Source organism: Colias philodice, chromosome 19 (genome assembly GCF_061535455.1).
Source record: "Colias philodice isolate Cphi_HAF_F1 chromosome 19, ilColPhil1 Martin Lab GWU primary, whole genome shotgun sequence".
In the NCBI taxonomy this organism is placed as follows: Eukaryota; Metazoa; Arthropoda; class Insecta; order Lepidoptera; family Pieridae; genus Colias; species Colias philodice.
In genome coordinates, this window is record NC_143104.1 from 9,955,574 (window position 1) to 9,976,259 (window position 20,686).

Genomic DNA, 20,686 nt, shown 5'->3' on the forward strand with positions numbered 1-20,686 from the left:
AGCTGCATGCAAGTGAGTTAGACGCAGTTATATGCAGAGAAGTTATAAACAGCTGCAGGCAAGTGAGTTATTCACGGATATATGCAGATAATTTATAAACAGCTGCAGGCAAGTGAGTTCTACGCAGTTATATGCAGAGAAGTTATAAACAGCTGCAGGCAAGTGAGTTATACATGGATATATGCAGAGAAGTTATAAACAGCTACAGGCAAGTGAGTATTACATGGATATATGCAGAGAAGTTATAAACAGCTGCAGGCAAATGATTTATACGCAGTGATATGCAGAGAAGTTATAAACAGCTGCAGGCAAGTGAGTTATACACAAATATATGCAGAGAAGTTATAAACAGCTGCAGGCAAGTGAGTTATACACGGATATATGCAGAGAAGTTATAAACAGCTGCAGGCAAGTGAGTTATACACGGATATATGCATAGAAGTTATAAACAGCTGCAGGCAAGTGAGTTATACGCGAATATATGCAGAGAAGTTATAAACAGCTGCAGGCAAGTGAGTTATACACGGATATATGCAGAGAAGTTATAAACAGCTGCAGGGAAATGATTTATACGCAGTTATATGCAGAGAAGTTATAAACAGCTGCAGGCAAGTGAGTTATACATGGATATATGCAGAGAAGTTATAAAAAGCTGCAGGCAAGTGAGTTATACACGGATATATGCAGAGAAGTTATAAACAGCTGCAAGGCAAGTGAGTTATACACGGATATATGCAGAGAAGTTATAAACAGCTGAGAGCAGGTGAGTTCTACGCAGTTATATGCAGAGAAGTTATAAACAGCTGCAGGCAAGTGAGTTATACACGGATATATGCAGAGAAGTAATAAACAGCTACAGGCAAGTGAGTTCTTCGCAGTTATATGCAGAGAAATTATAAACAGCTACAGGCAAGTGAGTTATACATGGATATATGCAGAGAAGTTATAAACAGCTGCAGGCAAGTGAGTTATTCACGGATATATGCAGAGAAGTTATAAACAGCTGCAGGCAAGTGAGTTATACACGGATATATGCAGAGAAGTTATAATCAGCTGCAGGCAAGTGAGTTATACGCGAATATATGCAGAGAAGTTATAAACAGCTGCAGGCAAGTGAGTTATACATGGATATATGCAGAGAAGTTATAAACAGCTGCAGGCAAGTGAGTTATTCACGGATATATGCAGAGAAGTTATAAACAGCTGCAGGCAAGTGAGTTATACACGGATATATGCAGAGAAGTTATAAACAGCTGCAGGCAAGTGAGTTACACGCGAATATATGCAGAGAAGTTATAAACAGCTGCAGGCAAGTGAGTTATACACGGATATATGCAGAGAAGTTATAAACAGCTGCAGGCAAATGATTTATACGCAGTTATATGCAGAGAAGTTATAAACAGCTGCAGGCAAGTGAGTTATACATGGATATATGCAGAGAAGTTATAAAAAGCTGCAGGCAAGTGAGTTATACACGGATATATGCAGAGAAGTTATAAACAGCTGCAGGCAAGTGAGTTCTACGCAGTTATATGCAGAGAAGTTATAAACAGCTGCAGGCAAGTGAGTTATACATGGATATATGCAGAGAAGTTATAAAAAGCTGCAGGCAAGTGAGTTATACACGGATATATGCAGAGAAGTTATAAACAGCTGCAGGCAAGTGAGTTCTACGCAGTTATATGCAGAGAAGTTATAAACAGCTGCAGGCAAGTGAGTTATACATGGATATATGCAGAGAAGTTATAAACAGCTACAGGCAAGTGAGTATTACATGGATATATGCAGAGAAGTTATAAACAGCTGCAGGCAAATGATTTATACGCAGTGATATGCAGAGAAATTATAAACAGCTGCAGGCAAGTGAGTTATACACAAATATATGCAGAGAAATTATAAACAGCTGCAGGCAAGTGAGTTATACACGGATATATGCAGAGAAGTTATAAACAGCTGCAGGCAAGTGAATTATACACGGATATATGCAGAGAAGTTATAAACAGCTGCAGGCAAGTGAGTTATACGCGAATATATGCAGAGAAGTTATAAACAGCTGCAGGCAAGTGAGTTATACACGGATATATGCAGAGAAGTTATATACAGCTGCAGGCAAATGATTTATACGCAGTTATATGCAGAGAAGTTATAAACTGCTGCAGGCAAGTGAGTTATACATGGATATATGCAGAGAAGTTATAAACAGCTGCAGGCAAGTGAGTTATACATGGATATATGCAGAGAAGTTATTAAAAGCTGCAGGCAAGTGAGTTATACACGGATATATGCAGAGAAGTTATAAACAGCTGCAGGCAAGTGAGTTATACACGGATATATGCAGAGAAGTTATAAACAGCTGCAGGTAAGTGAGTTATACACGGATATATGCAGAGAAGTTATAAACAGCTGCAGGCAAGTGAGTTACACGCGAATATATGCAGAGAAGTTATAAACAGCTGCAGGCAAGTGAGTTATACACGGATATATGCAGAGAAGTTATAAACAGCTGCAGGCAAATGATTTATACGCAGTTATATGCAGAGAAGTTATAAACAGCTGCAGGCAAGTGAGTTATACATGGATATATGCAGAGAAGTTATAAAAAGCTGCAGGCAAGTGAGTTATACACGGATATATGCAGAGAAGTTATAAACAGCTGCAGGCAAGTGAGTTCTACGCAGTTATATGCAGAGAAGTTATAAACAGCTGCAGGCAAGTGAGTTATACATGTATATATGCAGAGAAGTTATAAACAGCTACAGGCAAGTGAGTATTACACGGTTATATGCAGAGAAGTTATAAACAGCTGCAGGCAAGTGAGTTATACGCGAATATATGCAGAGAAGTTATAAACAGCTGCAGGCAAGTGAGTTATACACGAATATATGCAGAGAAGTTATAAACAGCTGCAGGCAAATGATTTATACGCAGTTATATGCAGAGAAGTTATAAACAGCTGCAGGCAAGTGAGTTATACATGGATATATGCAGAGAAGTTATAAACAGCTGCAGGCAAGTGAGTTATTCACGGATATATGCAGAGAAGTTATAAACAGCTGCAGGCAAGTGAGTTATACACGGATATATGCAGAGAAGTTATAAACAGCTGCAGGCAAGTGAGTTATACGCGAATATATGCAGAGAAGTTATAAACAGCTGCAGGCAAGTGAGTTATACACGGATATATGCAGAGAAGTTATAAACAGCTGCAGGCAAATGATTTATACGCAGTTATATGCAGAGAAGTTATAAACAGCTGCAGGCAAGTGAGTTATACATGGATATATGCAGAGAAGTTATAAAAAGCTGCAGGCAAGTGAGTTATACACGGATATATGCAGAGAAGTTATAAACAGCTGCAGGCAAGTGAGTTATACACGGATATATGCAGAGAAGTTATAAACAGCTGCAGGCAAGTGAGTTATACACGGATATATGCAGAGAAGTTATAAACAGCTGCAGACAAGTGATTTATACGCAGTTATATGCAGAGAAGTTATAAACAGCTGCAGGCAAGTGAGTTATACATGGATATATGCAGAGAAGTTATAAAAAGCTGCAGGCAAGTGAGTTATACACGGATATATGCAGAGAAGTTATAAACAGCTGCAGGCAAGTGAGTTATACACGGATATATGCAGAGAAGTTATAAACAGCTGCAGGCAAGTGAGTTCTACGCAGTTATATGCAGAGAAGTTATAAACAGCTGCAGGCAAGTGAGTTATACATGGATATATGCAGAGAAGTTGTAAACAGCTACAGGCAAGTGAGTATTACATGGATATATGCAGAGAAGTTATAAACAGCTGCAGGCAAATGATTTATACGCAGTGATATGCAGAGAAGTTATAAACAGCTGCAGGCAAGTGAGTTATACAGATATATATGCAGAGAAGTTATAAACAGCTGCAGGCAAGTGAGTTATACACGGATATATGCAGAGAAGTTATAAACAGCTGCAGGCAAGTGAGTTATACACGGATATATGCAGAGAAGTTATAAACAGCTGCAGGCAAGTGAGTTATACACGGATATATGCAGAGAAGTTATAAACAGCTGCAGGCAAGTGAGTTATACACGGATATATGCAGAGAAGTTATAAACAGCTGCAGGCAAGTGAGTTATACGCGAATATATGCAGAGAAGTTATAAACAGCTGCAGGCAAGTGAGTTATACACGGATATATGCAGAGAAGTTATAAACAGCTGCAGGCAAATGATTTATACGCAGTTATATGCAGAGAAGTTATAAACAGCTGCAGGCAAGTGAGTTATACATGGATATATGCAGAGAAGTTGTAAAAAGCTGCAGGCAAGTGAGTTATACACGGATATATGCAGAGAAGTTATAAACAGCTGCAGGTAAGTGAGTTCTACGCAGTTATATGCAGAGAAGTTATAAACAGCTGCAGGCAAGTGAGTTATACATGGATATATGCAGAGAAGTTATAAACAGCTGCAGGCAAGTGAGTTATACGCGAATATATGCAGAGAAGTTATAAACAGCTGCAGGCAAGTGAGTTATACACGAATATATGCAGAGAAGTTATAAACAGCTGCAGGCAAATGATTTATACGCAGTTATATGCAGAGAAGTTATAAACAGCTGCAGGCAAGTGAGTTATACATGGATATATGCAGAGAAGTTATAAAAAGCTGCAGGCAAGTGAGTTATACACGGATATATGCAGAGAAGTTATAAACAGCTGCAGGCAAGTGAGTTCTACGCAGTTATATGCAGAGAAGTTATAAACAGCTGCAGGCAAGTGAGTTATACATGGATATATGCAGAGAAATTATAAACAGCTGCAGGTAAGTGAGTTATACAGGGATATATGCAGAGAAGTTATAAACAGCTGCATGCAAGTGAGTTAGACGCAGTTATATGCAGAGAAGTTATAAACAGCTGCAGGCAAGTGAGTTATTCACGGATATATGCAGATAAGTTATAAACAGCTGCAGGCAAGTGAGTTCTACGCAGTTATATGCAGAGAAGTTATAAACAGCTGCAGGCAAGTGAGTTATACATGGATATATGCAGAGAAGTTATAAACAGCTACAGGCAAGTGAGTATTACATGGATATATGCAGAGAAATTATAAACAGCTGCAGGCAAATGATTTATACGCAGTGATATGCAGAGAAGTTATAAACAGCTGCAGGCAAGTGAGTTATACACGGATATATGCAGATAAGTTATAAACAGCTGCAGGCAAGTGAGTTCTACGCAGTTATATGCAGAGAAGTTATAAACAGCTGCAGGCAAGTGAGTTATACATGGATATATGCAGAGAAATTATAAACAGCTGCAGGCAAGTGAGTTATACAGGGATATATGCAGAGAAGTTATAAACAGCTGCATGCAAGTGAGTTAGACGCAGTTATATGCAGAGAAGTTATAAACAGCTGCAGGCAAGTGAGTTATTCACGGATATATGCAGATAATTTATAAACAGCTGCAGGCAAGTGAGTTCTACGCAGTTATATGCAGAGAAGTTATAAACAGCTGCAGGCAAGTGAGTTATACATGGATATATGCAGAGAAGTTATAAACAGCTACAGGCAAGTGAGTATTACATGGATATATGCAGAGAAGTTATAAACAGCTGCAGGCAAATGATTTATACGCAGTGATATGCAGAGAAGTTATAAACAGCTGCAGGCAAGTGAGTTATACACAAATATATGCAGAGAAGTTATAAACAGCTGCAGGCAAGTGAGTTATACACGGATATATGCAGAGAAGTTATAAACAGCTGCAGGCAAGTGAGTTATACACGGATATATGCATAGAAGTTATAAACAGCTGCAGGCAAGTGAGTTATACGCGAATATATGCAGAGAAGTTATAAACAGCTGCAGGCAAGTGAGTTATACACGGATATATGCAGAGAAGTTATAAACAGCTGCAGGCAAATGATTTATACGCAGTTATATGCAGAGAAGTTTTAAACAGCTGCAGGCAAGTGAGTTATACATGGATATATGCAGAGAAGTTATAAAAAGCTGCAGGCAAGTGAGTTATACACGGATATATGCAGAGAAGTTATAAACAGCTGCAGGTAAGTGAGTTCTACGCAGTTATATGCAGAGAAGTTATAAACAGCTGCAGGCAAGTGAGTTATACATGGATATATGCAGAGAAGTTATAAACAGCTGCAGGCAAGTGAGTTATACACGGATATATGCAGAGAAGTTATAAACAGCTGCAGGCAAGTGAGTTATACACGGATATATGCAGAGAAGTTATAAACAGCTGAGAGCAGGTGAGATCTACGCAGTTATATGCAGAGAAGTTATAAACAGCTGCAGGCAAGTGAGTTATACACGGATATATGCAGAGAAGTAATAAACAGCTACAGGCAAGTGAGTTCTTCGCAGTTATATGCAGAGAAATTTAAACAGCTACAGGCAAGTGAGTTATACATGGATATATGCAGAGAAGTTATAAACAGCTGCAGGCAAGTGAGTTATTCACGGATATATGCAGAGAAGTTATAAACAGCTGCAGGCAAGTGAGTTATACACGGATATATGCAGAGAAGTTATAAACAGCTGCAGGCAAGTGAGTTATACATGGATATATGCAGAGAAGTTATAAACAGCTGCAGGCAAGTGAGTTATACGCGAATATATGCAGAGAAGTTATAAACAGCTGCAGGCAAGTGAGTTATACACGGATATATGCAGAGAAGTTATAAACGGCTGCAGGCAAATGATTTATACGCAGTTATATGCAGAGAAGTTATAAACAGCTGCAGGCAAGTGAGTTATACATGGATATATGCAGAGAAGTTATAAAAAGCTGCAGGCAAGTGAGTTATACACGGATATATGCAGAGAAGTTATAAACAGCTGCAGGTAAGTGAGTTCTACGCAGTTATATGCAGAGAAGTTATAAACAGCTGCAGGCAAGTGAGTTATACATGTATATATGCAGAGAAGTTATAAACAGCTGCAGGCAAGTGAGTTATACACGGATATATGCAGAGAAGTTATAAACAGCTGCAGGCAAGTGAGTTATACACGGATATATGCAGAGAAGTTATAAACAGCTGAGAGCAGGTGAGTTCTACGCAGTTATATGCAGAGAAGTTATAAACAGCTGCAGGCAAGTGAGTTATACACGGATATATGCAGAGAAGTAATAAACAGCTACAGGCAAGTGAGTTCTTCGCAGTTATATGCAGAGAAATTATAAACAGCTACAGGCAAGTGAGTTATATATGGATATATGCAGAGAAGTTATAAACAGCTGCAGGCAAGTGAGTTATTCACGGATATATGCAGAGAAGTTATAAACAGCTGCAGGCAAGTGAGTTATACACGGATATATGCAGAGAAGTTATAAACAGCTGCAGGCAAGTGAGTTATACGCGAATATATGCAGAGAAGTTATAAACAGCTGCAGGCAAGTGAGTTATACACGGATATATGCAGAGAAGTTATAAACAGCTGCAGGCAAATGATTTATACGCAGTTATATGCAGAGAAGTTATAAACAGCTGCAGGCAAGTGAGTTATACATGGATATATGCAGAGAAGTTATAAAAAGCTGCAGGCAAGTGAGTTATACACGGATATATGCAGAGAAGTTATAAACAGCTGCAGGTAAGTGAGTTCTACGCAGTTATATGCAGAGAAGTTATAAACAGCTGCAGGCAAGTGAGTTATACATGGATATATGCAGAGAAGTTATAAACAGCTGCAGGCAAGTGAGTTATACACGGATATATGCAGAGAAGTTATAAACAGCTGCAGGCAAGTGAGTTATACACGGATATATGCAGAGAAGTTATAAACAGCTGAGAGCAGGTGAGTTCTACGCAGTTATATGCAGAGAAGTTATAAACAGCTGCAGGCAAGTGAGTTATACACGGATATATGCAGAGAAGTAATAAACAGCTACAGGCAAGTGAGTTCTTCGCAGTTATATGCAGAGAAATTTAAACAGCTACAGGCAAGTGAGTTATACATGGATATATGCAGAGAAGTTATAAACAGCTGCAGGCAAGTGAGTTATTCACGGATATATGCAGAGAAGTTATAAACAGCTGCAGGCAAGTGAGTTATACACGGATATATGCAGAGAAGTTATAAACAGCTGCAGGCAAGTGAGTTATACATGGATATATGCAGAGAAGTTATAAACAGCTGCAGGCAAGTGAGTTATACGCGAATATATGCAGAGAAGTTATAAACAGCTGCAGGCAAGTGAGTTATACACGGATATATGCAGAGAAGTTATAAACGGCTGCAGGCAAATGATTTATACGCAGTTATATGCAGAGAAGTTATAAACAGCTGCAGGCAAGTGAGTTATACATGGATATATGCAGAGAAGTTATAAAAAGCTGCAGGCAAGTGAGTTATACACGGATATATGCAGAGAAGTTATAAACAGCTGCAGGTAAGTGAGTTCTACGCAGTTATATGCAGAGAAGTTATAAACAGCTGCAGGCAAGTGAGTTATACATGTATATATGCAGAGAAGTTATAAACAGCTGCAGGCAAGTGAGTTATACACGGATATATGCAGAGAAGTTATAAACAGCTGCAGGCAAGTGAGTTATACACGGATATATGCAGAGAAGTTATAAACAGCTGAGAGCAGGTGAGTTCTACGCAGTTATATGCAGAGAAGTTATAAACAGCTGCAGGCAAGTGAGTTATACACGGATATATGCAGAGAAGTAATAAACAGCTACAGGCAAGTGAGTTCTTCGCAGTTATATGCAGAGAAATTATAAACAGCTACAGGCAAGTGAGTTATATATGGATATATGCAGAGAAGTTATAAACAGCTGCAGGCAAGTGAGTTATTCACGGATATATGCAGAGAAGTTATAAACAGCTGCAGGCAAGTGAGTTATACACGGATATATGCAGAGAAGTTATAAACAGCTGCAGGCAAGTGAGTTATACGCGAATATATGCAGAGAAGTTATAAACAGCTGCAGGCAAGTGAGTTATACACGGATATATGCAGAGAAGTTATAAACAGCTGCAGGCAAATGATTTATACGCAGTTATATGCAGAGAAGTTATAAACAGCTGCAGGCAAGTGAGTTATACATGGATATATGCAGAGAAGTTATAAAAAGCTGCAGGCAAGTGAGTTATACACGGATATATGCAGAGAAGTTATAAACAGCTGCAGGCAAGTGAGTTACACACGGATATATGCAGAGAAGTTATAAACAGCTGCAGGCAAGTGAGTTATACACGGATATATGCAGAGAAGTTATAAACAGTGTAGGCAAGTGAGTTATACATGGATATATGCAGAGAAGTTATAAACAGCTGCAGGCAAGTGAGTTATACAGGGATATATGCAGAGAAGTTATAAACAGCTGCATGCAAGTGAGTTAGACGCAGTTATATGCAGAGAAGTTATCAACAGCTGCAGGCAAGTGACTTATACACGGATATATGCAGAGAAGTTATAAACAGCTGCAGGCAAGTGAGTATTACACGGATATATGCAGAGAAGTTATAAACAGCTGCAGGCAGATGAATTATACACGGAGACAGGAAAAGTAGTTACAAGCAGCTGCAGGCAAGTGAGTTATACACGGTTATACATATTATGTTGAGTAGTTATTAACAGCTGCAGGCGGATGAATTATTCAATTTTTACCTATCTATGATTAAAAAATTGGTGGTCTGTAAAGTTGGTTTACTGACGATAGTTGAACGTGACAACGTCCGATTGTGCTTCTTTGTCGCTCGTTCCGCGCTCTCGCTTGCACTTCAAGCCTTACATGGAACGCCTCAGAGCGAGGTAACGCCGCTTGAGACATGTTTTTTCGTGCGTGCAGCCGGCGCTATCGAATTATAGGACGTTGTCACGTCAAAAATAATGTTTCAGATTATTTTATATGGTGTACTGTATTGTAACATGTTTTTTTTATCTACAGATAAAAGACTCGCAGTACTACTCGATGCTTGAATCAAGCCGGTGGCTGCGGCACGTGGCCGCGTGCTTGACGTTCGCGGATGATGCCGCTAAGCATATATCTGATAATGTCACTGTTGTGCTGCAGGAGGGTAAGTGTTATGTGTTTATTCTTTGTGTTCTTTCGTTTCTTCTATTTTACTTCTATTTTAGCGGAACAGATACTTATTCAATAATTTTTTTTTTATTCATATAAGCCTGTGATCTCTACTAATGCAAAACTAACTATAGTATGTATGAAATGAAACGCGTATTTATGTGGCAGTAAGCATGGTTCTTTTCTATGTAAGCACTATTGGCAATGATAACTTTAATTAATTAATAATTTTATGTGTACTCTTCGTAATTACAGTTTCATTTTTGCTCGTCAATTCTTTGCTTACATAAAATAAACACTAGTTAACCGCAACTACTATTCCACTCATCACGCAGCATAGCCCGGAAAATGGGAAGGCGTGATCTAACGTTGCTCTAAAATTCCCGCAAATCTATACTTAATATTATAAAGCTGAAAAGTTTGGTTTGTTTGTTTGAACGCGCTAATCTAAGGAACTACTGATCCAATTTGAAAAATTCTTTCGGTGTTAGATAGTCCATTTATCGAGGAAGGCTATAGGCTATATATCATCACGCTAAGACCAACAGGAGCTGAGTAATGCAGGTGAAACCACGGAGCACAGCTAGTAGCGCATACGTGCATCGACACGCAATACGCAGCGTTTAACGCGTGACAGTGTGATTACCACCTTATCGTCACACATGATCATTATCTAATTTTGATGTGATAACGTTTTTAAAATCGTTTTTGCCGGGTGACATGTTCAGAAACTTGTGTCACACCAAAACCTCACGAGCGCGTTCGCAGGTATAACGAGAGAGAGACGGACCGATCTCCCGTCTCATCTCGAGCGCTGCCACCAATAAGACGTTATCACGTAAACATCTCGATCGTAAACCTACTTTACAAACAACCAATTTTTTTTCATCATGTCCAATGCCGTTCTACAGGTGATGGTGTAGACTATTGCGCAGTGGTATCGAGCCTCACACAGTTGCTACTCGACCCGCACTACCGTTCCATATCTGGCTTCCAGTCGCTCATACAGAAGGAGTGGCTTGCGTTGGGCCACCCGTTTTGTGATCGGTGAGATTTTTTGGTTTTAAGTTTAAGAAAAAAGGCTTTATTTGTGTCTAGGTGGAACTTGTCATATTTGAAAATCTTTTATTGTACATTCTTTGCAATGTATTGATACACTATAAACAATATAGCATTAAAAATTTTATTGATTAAACCATAGACAATTGAAGTAAATATTTTTGAAATTTATTAAGTATAATCTATTTTGACGAAACATTTTTATTATTTCCAAATGGGAGTATTTTAGTTTTTCCACTTAATTTTGAAGCTATTTTACAATGAAAATTCTTTTTACAGCACCTTTATTCAAAAAGTCATTATTACCTTATATTTTTTCGCAGGTTCGGTCTCCCCCGTCCAGGCATGTCAAAGGAGGATCTAGAAAAGGCTCCCCCCTCACAAGTGGCCCCAGTGTTTCTATTATTCCTGGATTGTGTATGGCAACTCCAATCCCAGTTCCCGGCTGCGTTCCAATTTACGGAGACATACTTAACTACGTTATGGGACGGATCGCATAATCATTTGTTTGATACGTTCCTGTTTAATTGTCCGAAAGATCGGGAATTGGCTGTGGCTAGGGTGAGTTTTGGGATTTTGATGTTTGTTTGTTTGTTTATAGGGGTTATTTTAGTAGTTCCGTGTGGAAATGCGTTTTAGATTACGACGTATCATTTATTTTTAAACTTGGTTAAAATTTAAAACACAAGGTTTATTTCTGAAAGGTTGTAAGATAGCATACCAAAAGATTAAAGACTTATACTTACCAAAGATTACACAATTACTAGTTACTTGTAAAAAAAATATTAGTAGATGTTTTTAGTAGCATTCTTGTTGCTCTTCAGAACAATATATTATTATTATTTGATACCAATTCAATTACACTTATATTTCTTTACATTCAATTTCATAATGTTAGCACAGTATTACCATATTTCCTACAGTAGTGCGACGAATGTACTTGTGCAGAGAAACGGAGGGGAACTGGCGGGGGGTCGGGCGACGCGGGCCGCGTAAGGCAAACACGCTTAGTTTGCCTTACCTAGCGCGAAAGGACGACGCAGTCGTATTTTTTGTGTAATAATTTTATTATACATAGGTACTTACATATTCTATTATAGCGCTCACAAACTGTTCCGTTAACGGATGTAAATCTACATTGAAATCCCAGAAGGAAACAATATTTCGGAAAGATTGTATTAATTGTATCTGTTGAATTAAAATCAAAGCTATGTATATATGTTGACCTCATTATTTTTTAATCAGATTGTACATCCCAATGCGAATGCATTACTTAGTTAAATGTTATAATATACAATTAAGAACATCCAAAAATAAAGTGTCCACGTAAATAATATTTAGCCATGCAATATCTGTAATTATATATTTATGAACAAATAATTACATCAGATTTAATAATCGCAATTATTTTGAATGTACATAATATAAATAAATGATTTCATCATAATGTTAATAATCACAATTGTTTTATTTCCCATTTGTTGCAACCCTAGCGTATTTTCGTGTGGCAGCGTAAGTACCTACGCTGGCGGCGGCATCGCGCGACATCAAAGGCGATTCCTTACTGTAGGAAATAATATTGTAATACTGTGATGTTAGTTCCTGGTGTTCATATACAACTGCAATAAATTTTTAACTCCCAACTACCATTTATTTATTTATTACTTTATTGCTCTTAAAAATTACAAATTGAGACTTAATCTATCTTAAAAAAAAAACGGCGGCCTTATCGCTAAATAGCGATTTCTTGCAGACAACCGGTTGTACAGGGAGAAAATAAATATATGAGCAATTACCATTATTATTTTCTACTAATAAATTAAAGTTAAAAACATTAAGTTGCAGAACTTTGTGCAACGTCCGATCTGGGACTGGGCGGAGCAGTTCGGCGAACGGGACGTGGCGCTGTTCTACAATCCGCTCTATGTGGGGCATAGAACTAATGCTATCAATGAACAAAGGCTTTGTAAGTATATAGGACTTTTTGCTTGTACGTCAAATAATGATTTTATTAAGCTATTGCATAGCTTCTATCGCGGGCCTTGAGCGCGGGGACCGAATCCAGAAATTCCGTAACGAAAAAACCTCACGCTCCCCACTTCGACGGGCTCGGAGGTGTGGCTTGAAGGCATAGCATGCAATAGCTTTACCACGGCAGTCCCCGAGTGCCACACGTCTTTTTTTTTGTATACGGAAGAGAATTTCGTGATATTTTCCCGAAAATTTTTGTGATTACGTTTTCATACATCTTGTATATTATGTTGTTCTGGTAGAATACGAAGCGAAATAAATTTGTTTCGTCATCACAAGTACCAGGTTAGCAGCAACACGTGGAGGTATTAGTGCTTTCATGAATTACAATAAGTATAGTACAATAAGTAAAAATTATCTACTACGGGAAGGTGGCAGATCAATTTTTCAAATGTCGTTTTTTAAGGTAAAAACGCCAGAACTATTTCTAAAAAGTATCAGGAACTGTAGAACTCAACTGCACGCGATAAGAACTCACATTTTTTTTTTGATCTGCTAAAAATGATCTGCTAAGTTCACTTACATAGCATAGCGTACGGGATGTGGGTGGGAATAGGTGGGTGGTTTACTTTAATCAGTCGTAAAAATTTCCAATTTTAGGAAGATTAGAAAAATTATTTTAACAATAGTTAGGGAAATTTCGATTGACAGAAAAATTACGATAAGTCAGGAAAAATTTCTATAAGTCAGGAAAATTTTCATAAGTCGGAAAAATTTCTATAAGCTGGAAAATTTCCATAAGGAAGGAAAATTTCCATACGCCAGGAAAATTTCTATAAACAAGGAAAATTTGTATAAGTCAGAAAAAATTTTATAAGCCAGGAAAATTTTTATACGCCAGGAAAATTTCCATAAGTCCGGAAAATTTCTATACGTCAGGAAAATTTCTATACGTCAGGGAATTTTCTATACGCCAGGAAAATTTCTATAAGCCAGGAAAATTTTTATACGTAAGGAAAATTTCTCTTTCTCGCAAAATTATATAGATAAGGAAATTTGTATAAGTCAGGAAAATGTTTACAAGCCAGGAATATTTCCATGAGAAAGGAAAATTTAAGACAGGAAAATGTCCATAAGCCAGGAAAATTTCTATACGTATCATTTTTTCAAATGTCGTTTTTTTAAGGTAAAAACGCCAGAACTATTTCTAAAAAGTATCAGGAACTGTAGAACTCGATAAGAACGCACGCGATAAGAACTCACATTTTTTTTGATCTGCTAAAAATGATCTGCTAAGTTCACTAACATAGCATAGCGTACGGGATGTAGGTGGGAATAGGTGGGTGATTTACATTAATCAGTCGTAAAAATTTCCAATTTTAGAAAAATTATTTTTGCAGATATCAAAAAACTTTAAACTGATATCGAAAGTACTTAACCTAATGAGTAAAATGGTGATAATTTTATTTTTAAAAATTTATTATGGCCATTTTACTCATTAGGTTAAGTACTTTCGATATCAGTTTAAAGTTTTTTAATATCTGTAATAGTTACGGAATAATCGCCTGTGCACACTTAACGATTACACCCTGTATACGTGTGTTCCGCAGCGATGTCGTCAGTGTGCAGCCGGCGCTCGGCGGGCGAGGTCGTGCGGCTGGAGCCGTGCACGTCGGTGGCGGGCGCGGAGCTGTGGGCGCAGTGCTACGAGCGCTGGCTGGCGCCGCTCGACGCGCCCGCCGCCGGCCGCGTGCAGTACTACTGGCACAACTGCCGCGTGCGAGCGCAGGTCGGTGTGGCCCATTGAGGTTTTATTATAGAGAGGACACCACGAACAAAATCTTTGCGACAAGCGCGGCAGCGCGGGGCGGCCAGGGAGTCATACAATTTGCAAATATTCTGCCTATTATTACTTATAAATTAAAACCAATCAATGTAACAAATAAATATTTTTTATCTTATTAAAAAAATACGAATAAACTTATCAATTAAAACCAATCAATGTAAAAAAAAAGGTTTGAGACGATTGACTCTAACTCGTGTTAGAAAAAGTGTAGTAGCGATGGCCTCTCTAGTTATAGTAACTCAATGGTGTGGCCACGCGTTTTTTAGGTGGGTTAAAAGTAAAATTTCAAGGTCGCGGTGGAGTAAGGCGACGATTTCGGTATGCTCGGCACACACGCGCTTTGTTTAGTCACTACTCAACATTGCGTGAACGAGCAATGGTGAAAGCAATGGAGGTATTTACTTATACATAAGACACGAACTCACAACAGATGTAACATAATATATTGTAGGTAAGAAACCTCTATGACGGTCAATATCAAATCCATCTATCACTGGTTCAGATCCGGCTCGAAGGACCAATCTAATAGTTCTACTTTGACTCTATGTCCTTACGTGACTTACAAAAAATGTGACTGGTTAGGTTTGTTCGCTTGCATTAAAGCACTTTTAACAATAAAATATACGAAACAGTATATCACGATAAATAAATAGATTCTTATTTTTAAGTTTTTTTTACTAAAGATTTAATTTTAATCCTGTCCCATTTCCTGTATAAACAATGTTATATTACTTCACAGATACAAAAGCTCAACGAGAAATTGACATCTCTATCGATCCTCAACGATCGTACCAACGGGGGTGAAGACCCTCCCCCCTCCCCGCCCCCCACACTCACCCGCTTCTACCCCTTCAGCCTGAAGACAAGTGATAATGTATCTACAAGCCTGGATGCAATGCAAGTGAGCCTCATAGACGCGACACAGCTACTCGACTCGCAGAGCTTGTTGAACGCACCCGATTAAAAAAAGAAATGTCAAAATTTCAAATTTCGAACTTTTTTGAAATTGGAATTGTGTTATGGTGTAAAGTGTGTGTTTGTAGTGTGTAAGTGTGGTGGAAATTTTGAATTTAGAACGGGTCTTGAAATTGGAATTGTAAAGCGTGTGTTAGTGTGTGTATGGCAATAGATAATGAGTCAATATGGAATTGTGTGTTTAATCCAGTTGTTAACTCTCTTGAACTTCAATTAGAATGCTGCTTGGAATTTGGAACAGTATTACGCTTGTGTGCAAGAATGTATGTAACTGTAGTCTTATCTACTTTGGTGCATTTTAATTTTATAAAATTGTATTCTCTAGTTGGCGCCAACTGGCATTTCTATATTTCTTGCTGTAATAGATTTCTTAGATGACCAGACAAAACGTATTATTTCTTAAAAATAAACGTTATTTTATTTGAATGTGATAATGTGTGTAATAAATACATTGTATTTAAAAAGAAATTAAAGAACATTGCTTACGTGTTTGTAAAATTTATTACTTTCGTTACGAATTAGATCAACAGCGATTAATAAATATAGAACGAATAAAGGTGTTTGTTATAAATCATATTCTAAGTTATGATAAGACACTATTGTATTATATCCACTTACAGTTGTAAAATAAAGTACATGTAGTATTTGTATATTACAATGCGATATTAATTTATTATCATTTTCATCATTATAACAATAATTAAGGTTTATATAACCATATATTTTGCAGAATGTTGAACTCATTAGGGATATAGACGGTTTTAGAATATTTATCGTATTATGGTGATGGAGATTTATAAGCATTTTTTAAATAGCTAAAGCAACATTTTAATACAATTAATAATTAACGTCTTGAAGAGAAATTTAAATGCGTTTTTAATTAGGAGATTAAATCTACAAAATAAAGAGAAATATTTCAAAAAGACAATGCCCAAAGACTTACTGTCAAAATGACAGTACATGACGCATAAGGCGCCATGTTTTTCGATATTGACATGTCGCATTTCCCTTTTAATAAAAATTGAAAATTTGTGTAGTATCTGCAATTTTTATGCTTGACTATTGCAAACGTGATATTGAATAAAATTAGTATGCCGATATTTTCTTACTTTGTAGATGTTTTGTAGAAGCAGTATTTTAATAATCTGTAAATATATTGATATAATAGATAATAGAATACTTTATTTGTAGAACAAAATAATGCTTATGGTGTTTGATAACATTTGCGTATATTTTTGGTAAAATTTATTTATTTTCATAAGAATTGTTAAACTCGAATTTCTATTCGTAAATAGCAAATTTTATTGACGAATTTGTCTTGATTGAAATTCATTATTTAGCATACGTCTGAAAATATATTTGTGTTAAATTGTGAAGAATACATTGGCTATTATAAAAGATACGTATTAATGTGTCTTAGATAAATAAAAATTATTTTTATACGCTAAATTTTTTAAATAAGCAATTTAATTCCCAGATGACGGAGAGTGAATGAAAAAGTAATTTTTAAATGCTGACAGTACTGATAATTTAACTTTACCTGTAATAATTTAATAAATATTGTTACCATGTCGTTTATTGTTCTTTTAAGACCTTTATATAATGATATCAAAAGTTAGAAATAACGATTAGATTTCACTAAGTTATATTCGAAGGTCGAAAGTAAATTGTTACGTTGTAAATATGGCAGCTAACTTCAGTTTGTTATTAATTTTAATAAGAATAATATATTTTACTGTTTACGGAATCTTAGTTTTTAGCTAAGTTTGTATATTTTTGCACAGATAAAACCCTTTCTTTCACCGAACACAAACAATCTTTTTGTTTTAGATTTCAAGGAGTATGTATACAAATGTAGATATGTAACCGTATAAATAATATTAACTGTTATACAATTTGTGTACAAGGAGCGTCGTAAGTGATAAATGTATATTTACGAATTGTTATAACTTATACTTATTGTGTTAAGTATTGCTTGATTTAAATCATGCTAAATTTAAGTGCCATCCGATTATATGTAATGATGTTGCTAGCTATAAAATAAAATTAGTTACATTTCGACTAGGCTGGCAACACTAAACATCCATTCTACAGGTGTTGGCAATAATAAGCTGTAGTATACCTGACGTGAAATAATGTTCAAATAATTGAAATAAAACGAATGAATATTGAATTGTGGTTTTATTTATAACAACTTATCAGGTACAAATAACATAGGACTTTATCGTCTATATAACTTAACATAAAAACTAAACATACATCTGCTCACATAAAAAATTAAACCTATTACTATTGTCTTTTTCGTATAATTTTTTTATAATATAATACTCTTAGCTCTTCCATATAATTTGCTATCAACATTAGCAAAGATACTAGAACTAGTTCCATAGAAAGTTTATATCTTTCGTCTTTTCCAGATTCTATTTCAATTCAACACAAAATTGAGTCTAAGGTAACATACTCGATTAAAAAACCAATTCGTACAAACGATACCATAAACAACACAATATATTCACACATGACATTAAAAGAATAATAATTCACGAGTTACACCAACTCTTGCACTAAAATTTTCGAGATTGTCTAGGTTCTCAATATATTATGCCTTGACTATTTAGAATTTGTAGAAGTATCCTCAGATTTGGCCCTAAGACGTTTCATCTTATCAAAGTGCTTCTTAGCGATTCGGAAGCGGTTGAGTGAGATCGTCTTCTGCCAACTCCATGATGACCAGCGCTGAAATGGGTTTATAGATTTATTTTCAATTAATAAGAACTAACATTAAAATAATAGAGGTTAGAAACATTTTTAACTATTAACATAAACAATGAGCGACAAAAAAGTGAACCAAAACTCCACGCATGGTGAAATTTGGAGCTTTGTAATTTGTAAATACGACTTTAATTCATCCAAATAAGGTTCAATATATTTTGTGTATATTAACTAGATAACTTTTGGTAGCTTTTGGCGCACTTTGTGATTACACCACAAATTTAATTTTGCTTTAATATTTGTTTCTTTCGGGTAAAAAAAAAAGGCTTTTACCCGTACGGGGTCCATAAGAACCTAACGAGTACTTAATTTAAATTATTTAAACTAGATTAGTGTCTAAATTGTTCTACTATGTACTCAAACTATAACTGTAACTAAAATTGTATATTCTTATGGAACAAATAAAGCTTTATTTATTTATTTATTTTATTTTATTTGTTTCTTTCAACTAGAATTTAATTTTAACAAACACATTTGAGGACAGTTTTAAATTCGTGATAGACTCGATCAGGTAACTAATTCATTAAAAGTGGCTATCGTTATCAAGTTCATTGTAACTAGACCTAAAGCACAGATAATCTATTACTATCCTAAAGCGAAGTGACTATGCGGTCAGCGGTAGTTGACTTGCGCAAGGGACTTTCTGTAAACGCTCGCGCAAGTGGACTTCTGCGTTGTCGTTGAGTAGTCACACGTGTTTTGACCTTACAGTTAGTGGCTTTGTTCAAAAAAGGAGATTCTCAATTCTACTGTATTTTTTTTTGAACTTCAAAACTTTCGACTGGGTGAACGTTTTGAACTGCTTTTTTAATGATATTTTTTTTATGATAAATATGAACTACCAAAAATGGCATACTTATTTATTTAAAAATTAAGCCAATAAAATTTATTTCTTAACAAATATGTAGTTTAAATTTTTGTTTCCAAAATAGCAAAAGAGTGAGGAAGTGTAGAATAAAATAATAGTCATCAATCAATAGTAAAAAGAAATCGAACTTTTAAGAAGTAGTTACAAGCAGCTGCAGGCAAGTGAGTTATACACGTTTATACATATATATGTTGAGTAGTTATAAACAGCTGCAGGCGGATGAATTATTTAATTTTTACCTATCTATGATTAAAAAATTGGTGGTCTGTAAAGTTGGTTTACTGACGATAGTTGAACGTGACAACGTCCGATTGTGCTTCTTTGTCGCTCGTTCCGCGCTCTCGCTTGCACTTCAAGCCTTACATGGAACGCCTCAGAGCGAGGTAACGCCGCTTGAGACATGTTTTTTCGTGCGTGCAGCCGGCGCTATCGAATTATAGGACGTTGTCACGTCAAAAATAATGTTTCAGATTATTTTATATGGTGTACTGTATTGTAACATGTTTTTTTTTATCTACAGATAAAAGACTCGCAGTACTACTCGATGCTTGAATCAAGTCGGTGGCTGCGGCACGTGGCCGCGTGTTTGACGTTCGCGGATGATGCCGCTAAGCATATATCTGATAATGTCACTGTTGTGCTGCAGGAGGGTAAGTTTTATCTGTTCATCTTTCATACTCTGTCCATAGAATCTTCCTTTAGATATTCTTTGTCAAAAATTTTAGTAGTTTTTTTAACGTGATAACGTTTTGAAAATCGTTTTCGTCGGGTGACATGTTCAGAAACTTGTGTCACACCAAAACCTCACGAGCGCGATCGCAGGTATAACGAGAGAGAGACGGACCGATCTCCCGTCTCATCTCGAGCGCTGCCACTGCATTATGTTATCACGTAAACATCTCGATTGTAAAACTACTTTACAAACAACCAATTTTTTTGTTTGTTTCAAAGTTTAAACTTTGGCTGTACTGTAAAGCTTGAAATATCAAAAAATAGGCAGATACTTACTTTTTTTTTAAATTAAAAAAAAAATATTTGCTACCGTCCGCTGGATTATTTTGGTTAATACCTTATTAATGTGATTTTTTAAATCGGTGAGATTTGTAAATAGTAATCCTTTCTATCTGACATACATGGGAATTC

At 36.4% G+C, this 20,686-nt stretch overlaps 1 protein-coding gene across 5 annotated transcripts in view; it reads left to right on the forward strand.

The window, feature by feature from the left end:
• LOC149480146 (myotubularin-related protein 10-B) overlaps positions 1 to 20,686 on the forward strand; it is a 76,664-nt gene that overhangs the window by 48,070 nt on the left and 7,908 nt on the right. For 2 of the 5 annotated variants that reach the window (XM_089707076.1, XM_089707080.1), the window contains 6 exons: positions 9,918 to 10,047; positions 10,964 to 11,099; positions 11,435 to 11,672; positions 12,951 to 13,077; positions 14,693 to 14,871; positions 15,668 to 18,076. In XM_089707076.1, coding sequence (XP_089563202.1) covers positions 9,918 to 10,047; positions 10,964 to 11,099; positions 11,435 to 11,672; positions 12,951 to 13,077; positions 14,693 to 14,871; positions 15,668 to 15,892 — 1,035 coding nt within the window. In that variant the 3' untranslated portion in view covers positions 15,893 to 18,076. Of the gene's footprint in view, positions 1 to 9,917; positions 10,048 to 10,963; positions 11,100 to 11,434; positions 11,673 to 12,950; positions 13,078 to 14,692; positions 14,872 to 15,667; positions 18,077 to 20,063; positions 20,194 to 20,686 lie in introns of those variants that run through there. The other 3 variants (XM_089707077.1, XM_089707079.1, XM_089707078.1) reach the window with 2 other exon arrangements.